Source organism: Perognathus longimembris, chromosome 19 (genome assembly GCF_023159225.1).
Source record: "Perognathus longimembris pacificus isolate PPM17 chromosome 19, ASM2315922v1, whole genome shotgun sequence".
Taxonomy (NCBI): Eukaryota; Metazoa; Chordata; class Mammalia; order Rodentia; family Heteromyidae; genus Perognathus; species Perognathus longimembris.
In genome coordinates, this window is record NC_063179.1 from 132,490 (window position 1) to 150,281 (window position 17,792).

Below are 17,792 nucleotides of genomic sequence, written 5' to 3' on the forward strand. Positions count from 1 at the left end.
TTTTTCTTTTAAAGCATATAACCTTATAGCATTCTCAAGAAAATTTTAGACTTCACATCCGTTTATTTACTTATTTGCCTCTTCTGTAATTCTAGTTATTTAGGAGGCTGAGATCTGAGGATTACAGTTTGAAGCTAGCCTGGGTATGAAAATCTGTGGGACTCTTACCTCCAGTGAACCATCAAAAAGCAGAAGTAGAGCTGTGACTTGAGCAAAAAAGTATTAATCTTGAGCAAAAAAGCTTAGGTCCCAGTGCCTCCACAAACACATAAAAGGGTTAAAGATTTGAAATAATGTACTTAGTGATTATTTGCTTATAGGTGTTTTTGTTTTTGTTTTTGTTTTTGCTACTCGTGGGGCTTGAACTGGGGTGTAGGCACTGTCACTAAGCTTCTTTTGCTCAAAACTAGCACTCTACCACTTGAGCCACAGCACCACTTCTGGCTTTTTCTGTGTATGTGGTACTGAGGACCCCAGGGCCTCATGCATGCTAGGCAAGCACTCTACCACTAAGCCACATTCCCAGAGCTTATAAGTGTTTGATGACCTGGATTTTTTGCAGGCATATATGGTGCTGGCTGTCTCATCACAGAAGGATGCCGTGGAGAAGGAGGCATTCTCATTAACAGTCAGGGTGAAAGATTCATGGAGAGATACGCCCCTGTTGCGAAGGACCTAGCATCCAGAGATGTGGTGTCTCGGTCTATGACTGTGGAGATCCGTGAAGGAAGGTTTGTGTTTCTCACCTCCAAAGTTGTGTGAGCATGTGCAAACAGACCCTCAAATTCTCTTCTCTGCAGTTCTCTCTAGTGGCTGTTGGTCATGCCTACATCTTAATATTGGGGCTGTTATTACTTCTGAATTTCAGTATATACTCATTTCTCTACCCTTGCAAGAAGGCACTTAAAGATAAAGTTAAAGTTACCTATTATACTCTGGCTGTTTCAACATTTTGAGACTGTCACATTCTTTCATATCAGTGTTGGTCTAAGAGTTAACTCAGTACAGAAAGAGAAATACACATATCCAGCCTGAAGTTTGCACATGAGTCTCAGTAGTTGTGTTGTATCGTTTAATACTCACAGGTGTCTTGGCAACCTTCAGGGCATATACATTTAAAACTTTGCTGGAGGGTCTAGTGGTGAGTCCTTGCCTCATATACATGAAGCCCTGGGTTCAATTCCCCAACACCATGTATATAGAAAAAGCCAGAAAGGGGGCTGTGGCTCAAGTGGTAGAGTGCTAGCCTTGAGCAAAAAGCTGCCAGGGACAGTGCTCAGGCTCTGAGTTCAAGAGGATGCTTATAAGTTCCTAATGGTAGTATACAGGAGGTCAAAGCAGGATGATCATGAGTTCAAGGCCAACCTGAAATTGAGACCCTATCTCAAAAACAACAAAATGCAACCCACCCCCCTCCAAAAAAAAAAGAAAGCAACTAGGACATTGAGGGCCTTGGGCTGGAGCTCAAGCAGTACAATGCAGGCCTTGGGTTTAACTCCAGTACCAGTGGTTTTGTGGGAATGCTTGGTATATAGGGGATTTGTAATGTATTTACAAAGGAAGACAACAAATGATGGTCAAGCTTTTGTTCTTGGCTATGGACTAGCCAGACTGTTTTGGTTAGTAAAATTATACTTCACGAAAGCAACCCATAAAGGAAGAGAAAATTTTCCTCAATATAAAATGTTGATGTTCATGCACTTCTGATGATTTGAGTTTGTGCACCACTGTTCTTTGCCTGATGTTACACTGCTCTATTTGTAGAGGCTGTGGCCCTGAGAAAGACCACGTCTACTTGCAGTTGCATCATTTGCCTCCTGAACAGTTGGCCATGCGCCTGCCTGGCATTTCAGAGACAGCCATGATCTTTGCCGGTGTGGACGTCACCAAGGAGCCTATCCCTGTCCTTCCCACTGTGCACTACAACATGGGTGGTATTCCCACCAACTACAAGGGGCAGGTGAGAACATTGGGCCCACTTCACAGCTGTCTTTAGGGAGTAGAGGTGTTTTGGAAAACACTGTGTTGTTTGATAGTTTTTACTTATTGTAACTTGCTGTTCCTGGAGGGCTGAAGGAAACTTAGTTACATTCTGTCTCACTCAGGAATATTAGTATATAATTCCCTCAGATAGTATGTGGTGCAGCTTTTCTATCTTTTTTGAATGCTCTGTTAATTTTACAATGACCTTATGAATCACGGGCTTAACAATTGGTATATGGGCAGCTATGCCTTTAGTATGTCAGCTGTCTTTCTGGTCTGGTTTCCTGGTCAGGGCTGGGAGTAGGGATTGTTAGTCTCTCTTCATAGAGCAACAGTGAGTGGAAGCTCATTGTCTTCCCTATGGTATTCTTCTATCTACCACACTCCTTAATCCATGGACCCACAATGGTTAAGGTAGTGATGAAGCTCCAAAGAACCTTGGATGTGGGAGTGAAGCTGCAGGATGTAAAGTGGATCCTTTGACATACTCCACCAAAAATTGTTCCAGAGCAGGGGGAGAACTGGGGATGCATTCAGAGGGTGTCCTCTGAGACAGAGGGGACAGTCTTTATTCCTCCCTTTTAAGTCAGATAGTTCTGGTGGTATGGGCCTGTGGAGATAAGGACACCTTAACATTTTGTTTGAAATCTTCCTGCAGGTGCTGAAGCATGTAAATGGCCAGGATCAGATCGTGCCTGGCCTTTATGCCTGTGGAGAAGCTGCCTGTGCCTCAGTGCATGGTGCCAACCGACTCGGGGCAAATTCTCTCTTGGATCTAGTTGTGTTTGGCAGGGCCTGTGCTCTGAGCATTGCAGAATCTTGCAGACCTGGTATGTGTTCACTTCAAGCCCCTTGGCTCTTTCATGAAGTGGAAAGCTTCAGAATCTTAATTTCTTATGGGAAATTTGCTCAGTAGTCATAAAGGAAGTGTGCTTTTTCTCTAGAGATGAGGGAACAAATCCAGAGATTATACGATGGTGATGTCAGGATGAGTTAGGCTGGGTGGATGTCTTAACAGTTCAAAGGTAAGGGTTTGGGGACCAAACTTTCTTTGTTTATTTATTTAATTTATTTTTGTGCCAGAACTGGGGTTTGAACTCCAGGCCGAGGCACTGTCTCTGAGATTTTTTTGCCCAAGGCCACCACTCTTCCCCTAGAGCCACAACTCCACTTTTGGCTTTTTTGTGGTTAATTGGAGATAAGAGTCTGCTCAAGCTGGCTTCTATCCACAGATCTCAGCTCCCTGAGTAGCTAGGATTATAAGGGTGAGCCTGGCTTGTGTATTTATTTACAGTCATTATGTTCTGCTTTTTAAAAATCACCAGTATGACATTATTACTTTGAGAGGAAGTAAATACTTATTACTTGTCTGGTGTAATGTATGTGCATATCACTATTATGAGAACAATACACATAAGCCTGGCTTCTGTACAAGGATAAGCTGCAAATTCATGACATCCTCCCACCTCCCATTACAAAAAATGGCTTGCTGGGCTCTAGTGTATCACACTTGCAATCCTAGCCACTTGTGAAGCTGAGATCTGAGGATTGTGGTTTGAAACAAGTCCAGATAGGTAAGTCCTTGAAACTCTTATCTCCTTATCTCCAGTTAACTACCAAAAAGCCAGAAGTGGAGCTGTGGCTCATGTGGTAGAACTCTAACCTTGAGCCCCAATTACTCCCCCCCACCCAATAAAAAAAAGCTCAGCTCAAGGGAAAGGGGTGACATTGGCAAAAAGAAAGGTACTCAGTACCTGGTTTATAATTGCAGCCCCTCTGTTTATATCTTCATAATACCACTTTAAAAATAAATTTTTTGTAAAGCTCTGGGACAGCATCCATACAGAGTTGAAACCCCAGGATCAGCACACCCACATGTGTGTGTACACACACACACAACTCATTTGTAGTGAAATGTCTTAAGTAGGTACAAAAGAATATAAATTCTTGGTACTTTCAGATAAGTATTAACTTGTTTTGAAAACAAATCATAGCTCCTTTTGTCTTGTTTCTGACAGTATTGGAGATCAAAACCAAGGTTTGTGCATGCTAAGCAAGTGCTATACCACTGAGCTGCATCCCTTGCTTATAACTAATGTTTATTAGGGGCGAGATGCTATAAGCATGGATTATAGCTCTCTATCTCTTAGTGATACAGTGGCTTTCAGCTGGAGTTTTCTTATGATTGCTTAACATAATGCACACCACATAAACGTTCTACATGCTAGAGTGTGGGTATGCTTATGTACATAGTGAACAAGTTACTGAGGGCCAATCATCCAAGAGTGTTTATGGTATCCTTGAAATATTTGCTCAGGATAGCAATGTGAAGATGTCCTTCTGGCAAGGATGATGGGACATCAACTGTTCTACCCATTCTTCTTTGCTGTTGTTGACTGTGGAGCTTTAGTTTTGTAGTTTTCATAGAGTAGCTCCTTTCTAGATGGGTTGTTGTTATGCTATGGAAACTATGATAGCCTTAACCAACTGTTTAAGTAGTTAGAAAGAGGCAGGTGGTTAGGAGGTGGGTGGATGTTCACATTTCCCTGGATTGAGCCACAGTGCAAGTCTTTATGTGCAGACAGCACTTGATCTGTAATATCTTCATTTGACCCTCGAGGTGATACTTGTCTCAGTTGGTAGTTCTGTACTTTTTAACAGTTAATACTAATACCACTTCTCTCAGAGCAAAGTGGACAATTTAAGATTCATCTTCTTTGAAAATAAAAAAAAAGTTTTAAGAGAATACTTTTATGTTTAAGCGATCTGTGAATACATCTGAAGACTTTTTTTTTTTTGGCCAGTCCTGGGGCTTGGACTCAGGGCCTGAGCACTGTCCCTGGCTTCTTTTTGCTCAAGGCTAGCACTCTACCACTTGAGCCACAGTGCCCCTTCTGGCCGTTTTCTGTATATGTGGTGCTGGGGAATTGAACCCAGGGCCTCATGTATACGAGGCAAGCACTCTTGCCACTAGGCCATATCCCCAGCCTATTTGAAGACCGTTTTAAACTTAGCAAAAAAGGAACAAATTGACTCAAAAGGTAGCACATGTGATTCTGGAAAAGGCAGACTGTGGGGAAGATAATAGACTACTTTGGTCCCTGTGTTTCTGGTGCTTAAACACAACTCTACTTGGCAACATTTGAAAAGCCCTTGTATAAAGTTTATTATATGCTAAAGCTTTAATTTAAAAAAATGGAAAGTGTGGAAATATAACAATGAAATTCCCCTCTGTATATCTAATATAAGCTAATTTTTTTAATGGGAAGAAAAAACACTTGTGACAGTGCTTGCCTCATAATATTAATATCTTGTTATTTTATGCTGGTAGTAGGGTTGGAACTCAGGGCCTCATGCTCACTTTTTTTTGCTCAAGGCTGTCATTCAGTCCCCTACTAAGCCATACCTTTTCTTCCTCTGATATTTTGCAAGTTTCAATCTTATTGTGTATATTGCTTATGGTAGTGGTTACACAAGTTTACATGAGTGTACCCTCAAAGTCAATTTTGCTGAGTAATTTCTTTTTTTGGAAAGTATAGTCAAATTTATATTAAAACAAAAGGTGTGTTAGATTACATCAAATGTAGAGGAAAAGAAATACGGGTATTTTTTTTACAACTGGCAAATTATCTTTATTTTAAAATTAAGTGGTCTTCTCTTTTTTGAGACTTTTTAATTGGGTTTATTACATATATATCACAGTATACATTTTAACTTTCACAATGATGAAAATTACCATTCTACTCTACGTAGCTTATGAAGTCCATGAACTTTAACAATAAAATCATTTTCTCCATTTCAGATGACATGTACATTACGTTCCTTGTTTAGCCACAACTGTTCCCTCCTTCACGCATTCCTTCCTTCACATTCCCACCCATGAGTTGCTTAGTTCCCTTTCATCAGTGTCCAATATAGTGATGGTCCCCTCTGTTATATTATTATTGTTGTTGTTATTACTGTTCTCAAACACTTTCCACTCATTCTGTGTCCTCTTTTCTTTTTACTGTATTTTGGTATCCTAAGATCAGTTTACTTGTTCTGTCTCTTTGCATTTTAATTCTAATACTCGCATATCAGGGAGACCATATGTCTCTCTGTTCTTGGCTTGTCTAACTCAGCATGATTTCTTCTAGTTCCATCCATTTTCGAGCAAATGCCATTATTATATAACAGTGTAAAATTCCATTGCATATAGGTACCACTTTTTTTTTTTTTGCCAGTCCTGGGGCTCAAACTCAGGGCCTGGGCACTGTCCCTGGCTTCTTTTTGCTCAAGGCTAGCACTCTACCACTTGAGCCACAGTGCCACTTCTGGCCGTTTTCTGTATATGTGGTGCTGAGGAATCAAACCCAGGGCTTCATGCATACGAGTCAAACACTACCACTAGGCCATATTCCCAGCCCCAGATACCACATTTTTAACAATCCGTTCATCTGTTGTGGGGCATCTGGGTTGTTTCCATATCTTTGCTATTGTGAATAGTGCAGCAATGAACATGGAGGTGCAGGTGGCTTTGTCATATCCTGGTTTATGTTGTTCAGAATAGATGCCTAGGAGTGGTATGGCTGGGTCATAGGTTATGTCTGTTTAGTATTTTAAGGAACCTCCACACTGTTTTCCAGAGTCGTTGTACTAGTTTACATTCCCACCAGTAATGCAGTAGGATTCCTTAGGGCTATTGTTAAGTTACCAATATGCCTAACAGTGGAATGGTCATTTAAATGTTTTTATAAACATACATTGATTGCACAAAGGGGTGGGGGTTATTGTGACTTTTCTACACATATATACAGTGTGTCCTGTGAATGATCATTTGTTTAAAACAAAAACAGAAGTTGCTGGATTTGGTGTCACACACTTATAACCCCAGTTACTCAGGATGCTAAATCAGGAGGAGAATCATGAGTCAAAGCTAGCCTGGAATACAATATATAATAAAATTCTATCTTTACAAAAATAAAAAGATGTAATCCTAGCTACTAAGGAGGGTGGGATCTGAGGATCATGGTTCGAAGCCAGCCTAGGCAGGAAACCTTGTGAAACCCTTATCTCCAAATAACTACCAGAAAAGCTAGAAGTGGAGCTGTAGCTCAAGTGGTATTGTGCTAGCCTAAAGCAAAAAGCTCAGGGACTGCACCTAAGCCCGGAGTTCTCCAAGCCCCAGGACCAGAAAAACAACAATAAAATAAAACAACTAGCAGCAAACAGACTACCCTGTCTCTTGAGAAAATGGCTAAAGTAGCTATTTGTCTTCTGTACTTCACACAGCAAAATGCTTTTCTAAAAAATGTATCCAGTAAAACAATACTAAAAATTGCTTAAAATGGTTGGCTAGGGATGTGGCTTAGTGGTAGAGTTCAATTCCTCAGTACCACATAAACAGAAAAAGCTGGAAGTAGTGCTGTGGCTCAAGAGGTAGAGTGCTAGCCTTGAGCAAAAAGAAGCCAGGGACAGTGCTCAGGCACTAAGTCCCAAGCCCCAGGACTGCCAAAAAACAACAACAAAAAAATTGCTTAAAACACTGGGCAGCGGTGGCTCAGCCTATAATCCTAGCTACTCAGGAGACTGAGATCTGAGGATCACAGTTCGAAGTCAGCCCAGACAGAAAGTCCCTGTGAAGTTCCAACCTCCAATTAACTACTCAAAATGTAAGTGGAGCTGTGGCTCAAAGTGATAGAGTGCAAGCCTTGACAAGCAAGAGAGCTTAGAGACAGTGCCCAGGCCCTGAGTTCAAGCTGCACAATGGACAAAAAAAAAAAAAAAATGCTTAAAACATTTGAAGAGCTTCCTCTTGGAAGGGAAGGGGGCAAGGCTAGTGATTAAACATAGGACTTTGTTGTGTTCTACTACTGAGCTGCATCCCCAGCCTGGAAGTTGAGGTCATACCATCTAGGTTAGAGGATGCAAGGATCAGGATAAACAAGTGGCTGTTTGGGGTTTGTAGAACAACCACTATCTTGTCCTGCCCAAGGGTGATGGTTCTGTTGACCCTCAGGTAGAGAACTGCTAGCAGAAGTCTGTCCCATGCCTCACTAGTAATAGCACCATTTCTGTTTGTACAAATCTTTTAAATTTCAAATACGGTTTTTATTTTGTTTATTCAAAAGTTACTTAATGGATGCCTGCTGTATACCATATATTTCAACTCTGTATTCTTTAAAATTTGCTCCAGGCCAGAGCCTCAGTCAGTGAGGTCCTGAATTCAAGCCCAAGTATTACTAAAAAAGAAGAAGAGAGAGAGATACAACTGGCCCCAGGTCAATAGCTGGTTCCTCAGGTTGGAGGCCAATATTTGCTCAGGTTACATCTGCACTTTGCAGATGTAAAATGTGATTGTTCAAAAATCTATTTGTGGGCTGGGAATATGGCCTAGTGGCAAGAGTGCTTGACTTGTATACATAAAGCCCTGGGTTCGATTCCCCAGCACCACATATATAGAAAATGGCCAGAAGTGGCGCTGTGGCTCAAGTGGCAGAGTGCTAGCCTTGAACAAAAAGAAAAAGCCAGGGACAGTGCTCAGGCCCTGAGTCCAAGGCCCAGAACTGGCAAAAAAAAAAAAAAAAAAAAAAAAAAAAATCTATTTGTTTTTCTAAATGCTTTTGAAAAGTTAAATCTTAGCTTCTTTCACTCCCTTCTCTTCTCCTCTCCTTTTTATCTTTTTTAAGGAGATAAAGTTCCACCAATTAAGGCAAATGCTGGGGAAGAATCTGTCATGAATCTTGACAAATTGAGGTTTGCTGATGGAAACATAAGAACATCAGAACTGCGCCTCAGCATGCAGAAGGTAGGAGTAGGCTGCAGATGCAGCTGCCTGCATGGATATTGGGGATCAACAGCAGAAGAACTGGTTCTTTGCGGTCTCAAGTCAAAAGCAAGTGGTTAGGAAGCCCCACTTAGAGAAGAGTGTGCTTCTTTCCACATAGAATGCTGAAGTTGTTCAGTCCAGAGTACAAAGCATGGCTGCAAAGTATCATTAGCACTTTTGTGCTTGAGCATGGTAATCATACTCAGAACAACTCCTGGTGTAGTATATATCATAGCCAGAAAAGGAAAAGGTAAGTCTTAGTGTTCCTGGCAGACAGCACACAGCCATGCCTATAGCCCATCATCCAGAAACTGTTCACTAGCTTTGAACACTCCGGAGGTGTCTTAATAGTGGACCCATTGATATGCCTAAACAAATGAGGAAGAGGGACAGGTCAGTGGGTGATTCACCCAGCCTCTGCAGGTCCACCCTCTAGTCAGCACTGTAATAGTGGAAATGAACTTTTCCTTCACTGTCTGGCATGGTAACTCATGCTATAACAGGATTAAGGAGTTCTTGGGATGTGATCAGCTTGTGAAACTCAAATTTTCACATTTTATTTCAATTTTTATGTAAATGGCTACATGTGGTTAGTGGCTTAAATGGATGCTTGGTCCATAAAGAAGTTCACAAAACACTATGTCATTAAAAAGCTAGATGTGGTTGTATGTTGGGTTTTTTTTCCCCTCCCGGCTCGGACTCTTCCTTCTTTCTTTCCACCCTCCTTTCGTCCTCTCCCCTAACCCTCGGCCTGCAGGTAAGTTAGAGTGGGACGTGGGGGTCGCTCCGACCTGACGAGCATGTGATCTGCCTTAGATGTGAGATCGCCTGCAACGAACACATGCAACGGGGCCAGCTTCTTAGAGCGAACTGACTTTATTGAGAGAAGGACAAGGGGAGATGATTCCGAAGGAAGGGGGTTGGCCAGGATTCCGATAGGCTAAGAGCTGTCACCTGACCCCCAAGGGCTAACGTCACTCGAGCGCGCCGGGCTGGCTAGAAGGTTGGGGGCTGTTTGCTCAACCGGTTCCTCTGGATTCCAATCCAGAGAAGGTAGCAGGGCCGCATTCCCCAGGGCTGGGGGAGGTGCATCAAGCCCATTCCATCAAGGGGAAAGATGGACCCCAACAGTTGTATATGCCTATTGTCCTAGCTGCATGACCAAAGCCAGCTTAAGTAAAAAATTTAACACCCTAATTATAAAATAAGAAAGAAGTGTTAGAGCATCTCCCTATCAAGCATAAGACTTTGAGGTCAAACCCCAGTACTGCCCAAAGAAAAGGATTTGCATGTAAAGATTCGTAGCTTTTCAGTATTCCCAAAGTAATCTGCCCAGAAATAGATGATTAACTTGTTCACAAATTGGCCAAAAAGTATAAAAATTCCTGCTAGAACCTAAACAGATAGATACACAAAGGACAGAAGATTGCTGAACGATATGAGAGAAGTTTTTCTAATGTTTACCAAATTTATTTTTTTTATTTGTTTCTCCAAGAAACCTTTCAGTGATGGTTTCCATTAACAATTATTTATCAGATGAAATGCCTCCAAATTAATCAAATTGGCCTCATAACCATTTAGGTTAGTGACATAAATTAGAAGAGGCTGGGAATGTGGCTTAGTTTTGCCTAGAATGCATGAAACCCTAGGTTCAATTTCTCAGTACCACATATACAGAAAGAGCCAGAAGCGGTGTTGTGGCTCAAATGGTAGAGCACTAGTCTTCAGCACAGAGACGCTCAGGGACAGAGCCCAGCTCTGAGTTCAAGCCCCAGGATCAGCCAAAAAAAAATAGAAGCAAGAAATAGACCTATGTCCTTATCGTGCTACAGCAAGGAGAGTGAAGAGTAAAGTTCATCCATTAGATGCTGCCTATATGTGTGATTGGAAGCTGCCAGGAAAGGCACTTCAGTTTTTTTTTGTAGCACATTTCTGATGAACATAAACTATAAAAGGCACTTGATAAGTGAGCTGCTTCACAGAGTAATTGGGACTAGTAGCCCCTCAGACAGTCATGTTGTGCCTCCCAGACTGATGAGCAAGAGTTCCAAGTCCTCTGTTTGTTCCTTCCCCTCTATACTCAACAGTACAGATTGGGTGATCCTAGCTGTCCAGAAACTGTTGGAGAATTAAAATTTTCCTTGTAAAATGATGTACAGATCTGTTAGGAGACTCAATAGAAACATTAAAAAAAAAAAAAAGGCTGGGGATATGGCCTAGTGGTAGAGTGTTTTCCTCGCATACATGAAGCCTTGGGTTCGATTCCTCAGCACCACATATATAGAAAAAAGCCAGAAGTGCTGTGGCTCAAGTGGTAGAGTGCTGGCCTTGAGCAACAAGCCAGGGACAGTGCTCAGGCCCTGAGTTCAAGCCCCAGGACTGGAAAAAAACAAAAACAAAACAAAACAAGTTAGGGTCTGGGAATAGGGCCTGGTGGTAAAGTGCTTGCCTCACATACATGAAGCCCTGGGTTCGATTCCTCAGCACCACATAAGCCAGAAGTGGTGCTGTGGCTCAAGTGACAGAGTGCTAGCCTTGAGCAAAAAGAAGCCAGGGACAGTGCTCAGGCCCTGAGTTCAAGCCCCAGGACTGACAAAAAAGAAAATGTTAAAGCTGTTTTAAAACACACACACACACACACACACACACACACACACACACACACACACACACACACACCGCCCCCCCCCCCTTGAGAATTAACAGAGCATGAAGGCACTGGCCTGTAACACCAGCACTTGAGAAGCAGAGGATCTTGAGTTTATGCCATCCTGGGCTATATAGTGAGACCTTGTCTCAAAAAAAAAAAAAGAAAAATTCATGTGAATTCATAATCTGAATTTCCTAAGCACTTTGCATAAAGTGAAATGCAGAAATAAAATTAAAGACTAGTTTAGGACCTTCTTTGTGGGTTCTATAGATAAAAAGTGTAGAGATGAGCTAGGAACAGTAGTTCACACCTGTAATACTAGATATTCAGCAGTCAGAACCTGAAAATCACAGTTGGAAGCCTGCTTAGGCAGAAAAGTGTGAGACTTCTCTCCAGTTAATCAGAAAAATATTGGGCTGGAGGCATAGTTCAAATGATGGGGCACCAGTGGTGAGCAAAAATGCTAAAGGGCTGAGAAGGTGGTTTAGTGGTAGAGTGCTTGCCTAGCATGCATGAAGCCCTAGGTTCGATTCCTCAGTACCACATAAACAGAAAAAGCTGTAAATGGCTCTGTGGCTCAAGTGGTAGAGCGCTATCCTTGAGCAAAAAGAAGCTCAGAGACAGCGCTGAGGCCCTCAGTTTAAGCCCCAGGACTGGCAAACAACAACAACAACAACAACAACAAAAAGCCTAAGGCCTTGAGTTTGAGCCCTATTTTACTGGGACAGAAAAGTTTATAGATGATTCCTTGTTACAGTCAATGCAGAGTCATGCCGCAGTGTTCCGTGAGGGAAGTGTGCTGCAAGAAGGTTGTAAGAAAATCAGCCAGCTCTACGGAGACCTGAATCATCTGAAGACATTTGACAGGGGTGAGCCGACCAGCATGCTCTGGGATTTCTTCCTTCTTTATGGTGGGCTAGTGTCTATCCCATTTACCTAGGGTAGCTCCCTCTGCCTGCTGTCCTAGTGGCCCTTGCCCACCCTGTTTGGCCAGACAAACAGCATGTACTAGAGAGCCCACAGCAGGGGCTGGGAATATGGCCTAGTAGTAGGGTGCTTGCCTCACATACATGAAGCCATAGGTTCACATATGGAAAAAGTCAGAAGTGGCTCTGTGGCTCAAGTGGCAGAGTGCGAGCCTTGAGCAAAAAGAAGCTAGGGACAGTGCTCAGGCCCTGAGTCCAAGCCTCAGGACTAGCAAAAAAAAGAGAGAGAGAGAGAGCCCAGAGCACATTGTAACTCTCAAGGTGCCCTTGTGTACCCTCAGGTATGGTCTGGAACACTGACCTGGTGGAAACCCTGGAGCTGCAGAACCTGATGCTGTGTGCACTGCAGACAATCTATGGCGCAGAGGCACGGAAGGAGTCACGAGGTGCACACGCAAGGGAAGATTATAAGGTGGGTCTTCAAGATACACCGCCTACACCTGATGTTCTCCCACTTGCTGTTATCTCTCCAATAACTTTCACCCCATTCCACTATCCTTAGAACCCTGTGACCTTTTTCTTTGGTTGGCGTTAGCTTCTATTGCCCATGTAGCATTTCTGAACTGTCGGGCTCTGGTCGCCTTCCCTGGCGTGGGGATCAAGGCTCAGCTAAGTTTCTCACCACTCCCTTTCTCACCCTCTCTCCTGGTCACCCGGCCGGCAGGTAGCCAGGATGGGGCCGGGGAGTCAGTACTGACCTCACGTGCACGCGGCCTAATGAGAACGCTTACCCACCTCCTTACCGGTAAAGAAAGCCAGGCATACACGAGTCTCGGAGAAGCTTCAAGAGCAATCTAATTTATTAAGGCGGGTGTAAAGGGAAGTGAAAGGAAGGGAAAGGTGATCGGCCAGGACGCTGATAGGCTGAGAGCTATCACTTGATCCCCTCTTGAGCTAACGTCACTCGAAAGCGCCGTGCCAGGGAGAGACAGGGAGGCGCCTGGGCTGGCGAGAGAGTTGGGGGCTGGGTGCAAAGCCGGTTCTTCTGGTTCTGGACCCAGAGAACCGTAGCCTACATTCCCCTAGGGCTGGAGGGAAGGGCGTCAAGTCCAAAGGCTGGATCCCAACACTGAACAAAATGTGGTTCTTGATGGGGTCACATGTTTTGGGGGTAGACTGGTGTCTCAAGAACACACATGTTAGATTGAGCATAGGCAGGGGCTGAAGTTGAGGATGGATATATTATTGGTTGATAAAGAAGCATGTACATATATATGGACTTTGCATGAGGCAGAAACAATTTCAGGACCATGTGAGAGTGAGGATGGGAATGGAAATGTTGACTAAGCAGGAATTTTACTGTGAAGTTGTATTACTGGGCACATGTGAGTATGTCCCCAGCCTGTGCCTATAACTGAACTTCTCTGGGCCTGCCTGTCAGGGTAGAGAAATACAGCTTCAGACACAAGGTAGATCTTGTAGTCACATATGTAGAGCTGTGCTTTGTTGCAGTTGCATTGGAACAGGGAAGGAGCCACCTTCTGCCCATTTTTCACTCATTCTCAAGCAGAAACAGCCTCAGATGTGGATATTTGTTTTTTATTTGAAGCAGCTCTTAGTCATCTTTTCAGATACCATATGTATGGTTTTCCTTACTATTATTCAGCTTTCTCTCTTTCTCTCTTTTTTTTTTTTTTCCCTAGTCCTGGGCCTTGGACTCAGGGCCTGAGCACTGTCCCTGGCTTCTTTTTGCTCAAGGCTAGCACTCTACCGCTTGAGCCACAGGGCCACTTCTGGCAGTTTTCTATATATGTGGTGCTGGGGAATCAAACCCAGGGCTTCATGTATACCAGGCAAGCACTCTTGCCACTAGGCCATATTCCGAGCCCCTATTCAGCTTTCTGTTTGTGAAAATTTTAATGTACTTGCTAAAATTAAAACATTTAATAATAATGATTTGTCTTAAAGACAGCTGAAAGAAAAAGTTGAGGAAATCTCCCTGGGTATGGAGCAAGAAGAAAGATGGAAATATTCTATAGATTTTCAGGTGCTATATAATTACAACATTCACCACGTAGTTGTAGAAGGACCAAATACAGAAATGGATCCTTTGGAACCCACTGATCTTTAGTAGGTCTCATTGAGTGAGGTTGCCCTCCCCTGAAACTGTCATTAATGTTTGCTGCTGTTGTTGGTGAGAGCTGAGGATGCATTTCTGACCATAGGTGAGGATCGATGAGTATGATTACTCTAAGCCCACCCAGGGGCAGCAGAAGAGGCCATTTGAGGAGCACTGGAGGAAACATACCCTCTCTTATGTGGACGTCAAGACTGGGAAGGTATGTAGGGCATAATGTTTGCTTAGGGATGGGTTGAGGCTCTGTAGTTTGGTCTTTGGTAGTGGCCAACTGTGAGGCAGCCTGGCTTAAAGCACCTGTCGAGAGACCTCAGGCCCAAACTCCAGGAGTTCTACATGTCAAGTCCAGCCACTACATCAATTAAAGAGATGATAATGGAGAAAAACAAAGGAGATTTTATTATATAACACGGAAGCCATAGGAGGACAACAGCCCATCTTTAGCTGCCTTTGTGGCAGAGGCAATACACTATGAGTTTAAATACAGAACTGGTTGGGAGAGAGGCATGCATGTGTGAGTAAATAGTCCTAGTTTGGGAGGGGTTCTAAAGAAATTATTAACTGTCATCACTTAAGGAGAGATTTATAAGTCATTGTTGCCTGGTAAGTTGTCTGTCCTGAGCTTTTATCACTTCCTTTGGGATAGTAATACCTTTTATCACAATATTATAGGCATTGCCTGGCTGAGGAACAATTTGCCTTCAGTTCCAAGATGCTTATCTGTTCTTTCTTGAACCCAGGGTGACTGCAAAGTCTCTCTAGGATCTAGTGGCTTAGATTACAAGAGTTAAGTAGAGTTACTAATTTTCAACAAAATGGAATTTAAGTACCTCTTAAAATTCCATTGATAAAGCTTCTGTGAGTCATGTTTCTGACTAAAGACAAGAGTCCAAGGCCTCAGGTGGTTCGGGATGGCCTTAGTGCAAGACCAGCTCCACTAGTGTGGCAAGGTAAAGGGCACTGGGCAGAGATCATGTGACCCGTGCCTGTGACAAGAAAGGATGGTCATTTTATTATAGTTACTTTTGCTTTGCTGTGATAAAATACCTGGCCCAAACAACATAAAGGGGGAAAGACTTGCTTTGGGCAGATATTGGTGCCTCCTGCCTATAATCCTATTTGGGAGGCTGAGAGCAGAGTCACAATAATCATGGTTTGAGACCAGTCTTGGCAGAAAAAAATCCTTTCTGAAAAACAAGAATGAAGGCTTGAAAGCTTGGCTCAAGAGCCCTATCCTGTCGAGTATGAGGCCCCAAGTTCAAACCACAGCATTACCCCATACACACACACACACACACACACATACTCTTTTCACTCAGTTTCTTAGGGTTCAGTCCATAGTCACTTGTTCTTGTGCTTGGGCAGAACATGGTGGTGGGAGTGTGTGGCAGAGGACAGCTATTCATCTTGTGACAGGAAATGGAGAGAGGAGGGGATTGGGTATCCCATAGAACCTTCAAAGGTATGCCCCATTTCCCAGTTTCCCACCCTCAAAAAAGTTATATCAGCTCGGAACCAACTATTCAACATGTGATCTTGGACCGGACATTTCATATTGAAGTCATAACATTCCACCCCTGGCCTCCAGAGGCCCATGAATATCTCATAATGCAAAATGTACTTCATCCATATTCAAGAAGTCCCACAATCTTAACAATCTAAGCATTGTTCAGAAGTCTAAATCCATTCTCTTCTGACATTCAAGGCAAATTCTTAGCTGTGGGCCCATATACAATAAAAAAGAAAGTTACATACTCCTGGTATACAATGGCATAAATGTTTCTGAAAGGAGAAATAGAGCTCCTACCAGAATTGCCTAGTATATTCTACTTTGAGTAGTAAGCTCATTACAGCAGTCTAGGGCTTCTCTGGCTTGCTTCTCCAAACTTCCAGATTCCTCTCACAAACCAGTTACCAAGGCTTAAGAACCACATAATCAGATAGGGTCATAGCAACTACCCACTTCTCTGATTTCACTTTCCCCTATTAGTTTTTTTTTTTTTTGCCTCATTGTAGCCTGGCTCACAGCACAGAAATGGAAAGGTAGCAGCTGAAAAAGACCCAGCTGAGGTTGTAGCAAGCTGTGGTCTTTTTCATTGATGTATAGTTACACCATTTGATATTTTTATGGGAATTAAGATTTGGAAATAATTTAGGCCCTGTAGCTTCTTAGGGCAAACTTCCTCCCCTACACTTGAAAATGGGGGGAGCTGCAGCTACACATTCCACAAAGTGCTGGCACTTAGACCCATAACTTGGAAAGCCGTTGCCTTCCCATCATCAGTGTCATGGTTTGAAATGTTCATTATCTCCAGGAACCTGGTTAGAGGTATATAAAGCCCTATTTTCACCATTACTTTATTTCTTTCATCTTAAGATTTATTTTTCCTTTTTGGTGTGTTGTACAGCAGTATAATTTTTCACATATCTATTCCAACAGGAGATATGGCTTATGCAATGTACAGTGGTTCTATTCAGAGATTACAGTAATTCAAATCATGAAAATAAATTTAAAAGAATATTACAATCGCATTATCTTCATGTACTGAAGTTAAAGGCCAGTTCTGTCAACACTTTCATTAGGTGCCTGGTTTGTCTTTAGCTCAGGAAGTTAGTTGTTTTTAAAACTGATTATGAAGGCCTTTTTTTTTTTTTTTTTTTGCCAGTACTAGGCTGGAGATCATAGCCTTGACACTCTTGCTTAGCTTTTTTCTCAAGTTGAGCACTTTACCACTTGAGCCACACCTCCACTTCTGGCTTTTTGCTGGTTAATTGTGGACAAGTGTTTCATATTTCTCTGCTTAGGCTGTTTTTGAACCTGGATTTGCAGATCTTGGGCTCCTTCAGTAGTTAGGATTACAGCTATGAGCCACCAGCACCCGGCTTGAAGGCCATTTTCTGATATGAAAATCAAATTCCTCTCTTACCACAGCCTGTTTTTAGCCATGTTTACAGTTTTTTATTATAAAATACTCAATTTTAAGAGTATGGAATGTGTAAAAAGAATAGAATTTAGGGCCATCAGTCAGAGAAAGCGCTTTATGTTTTGAAGTATTTCCTCCCAAGTTTTATGTATATGTGTATATATTTATGTATTTAGATACTTGCAAGTAGGAAAAACTGTAAGTAAATAGCTTAAATGAAGTGTAACAGTATGTAAATGGTTTTCCCTACTTTGTATTAGGTGAGCATATTTATCAAACAATAGTCTTATTCAGGGTTGGGGTTTTTTGTTTTTGTTTTATTGGGTTTTTTTTTGCTAGTCCTGGTGCTTGGACTGTTCTGGGC

General features: G+C 42.5%; 1 protein-coding gene across 1 annotated transcript in view; it reads left to right on the plus strand.

The window, feature by feature from the left end:
- The window catches only part of Sdha (succinate dehydrogenase complex flavoprotein subunit A), a 32,529-nt gene that overhangs the window by 14,053 nt on the left and 684 nt on the right, over positions 1–17,792 (plus strand). Inside the window, exons 8-14 of the mRNA XM_048368477.1 lie at positions 563–731; positions 1,765–1,960; positions 2,642–2,813; positions 8,652–8,770; positions 12,199–12,310; positions 12,709–12,839; positions 14,593–14,706. Of these exons, the coding sequence (XP_048224434.1) occupies positions 563–731; positions 1,765–1,960; positions 2,642–2,813; positions 8,652–8,770; positions 12,199–12,310; positions 12,709–12,839; positions 14,593–14,706 (1,013 nt within the window). The remainder of the gene's footprint in view (positions 1–562; positions 732–1,764; positions 1,961–2,641; positions 2,814–8,651; positions 8,771–12,198; positions 12,311–12,708; positions 12,840–14,592; positions 14,707–17,792) is intronic.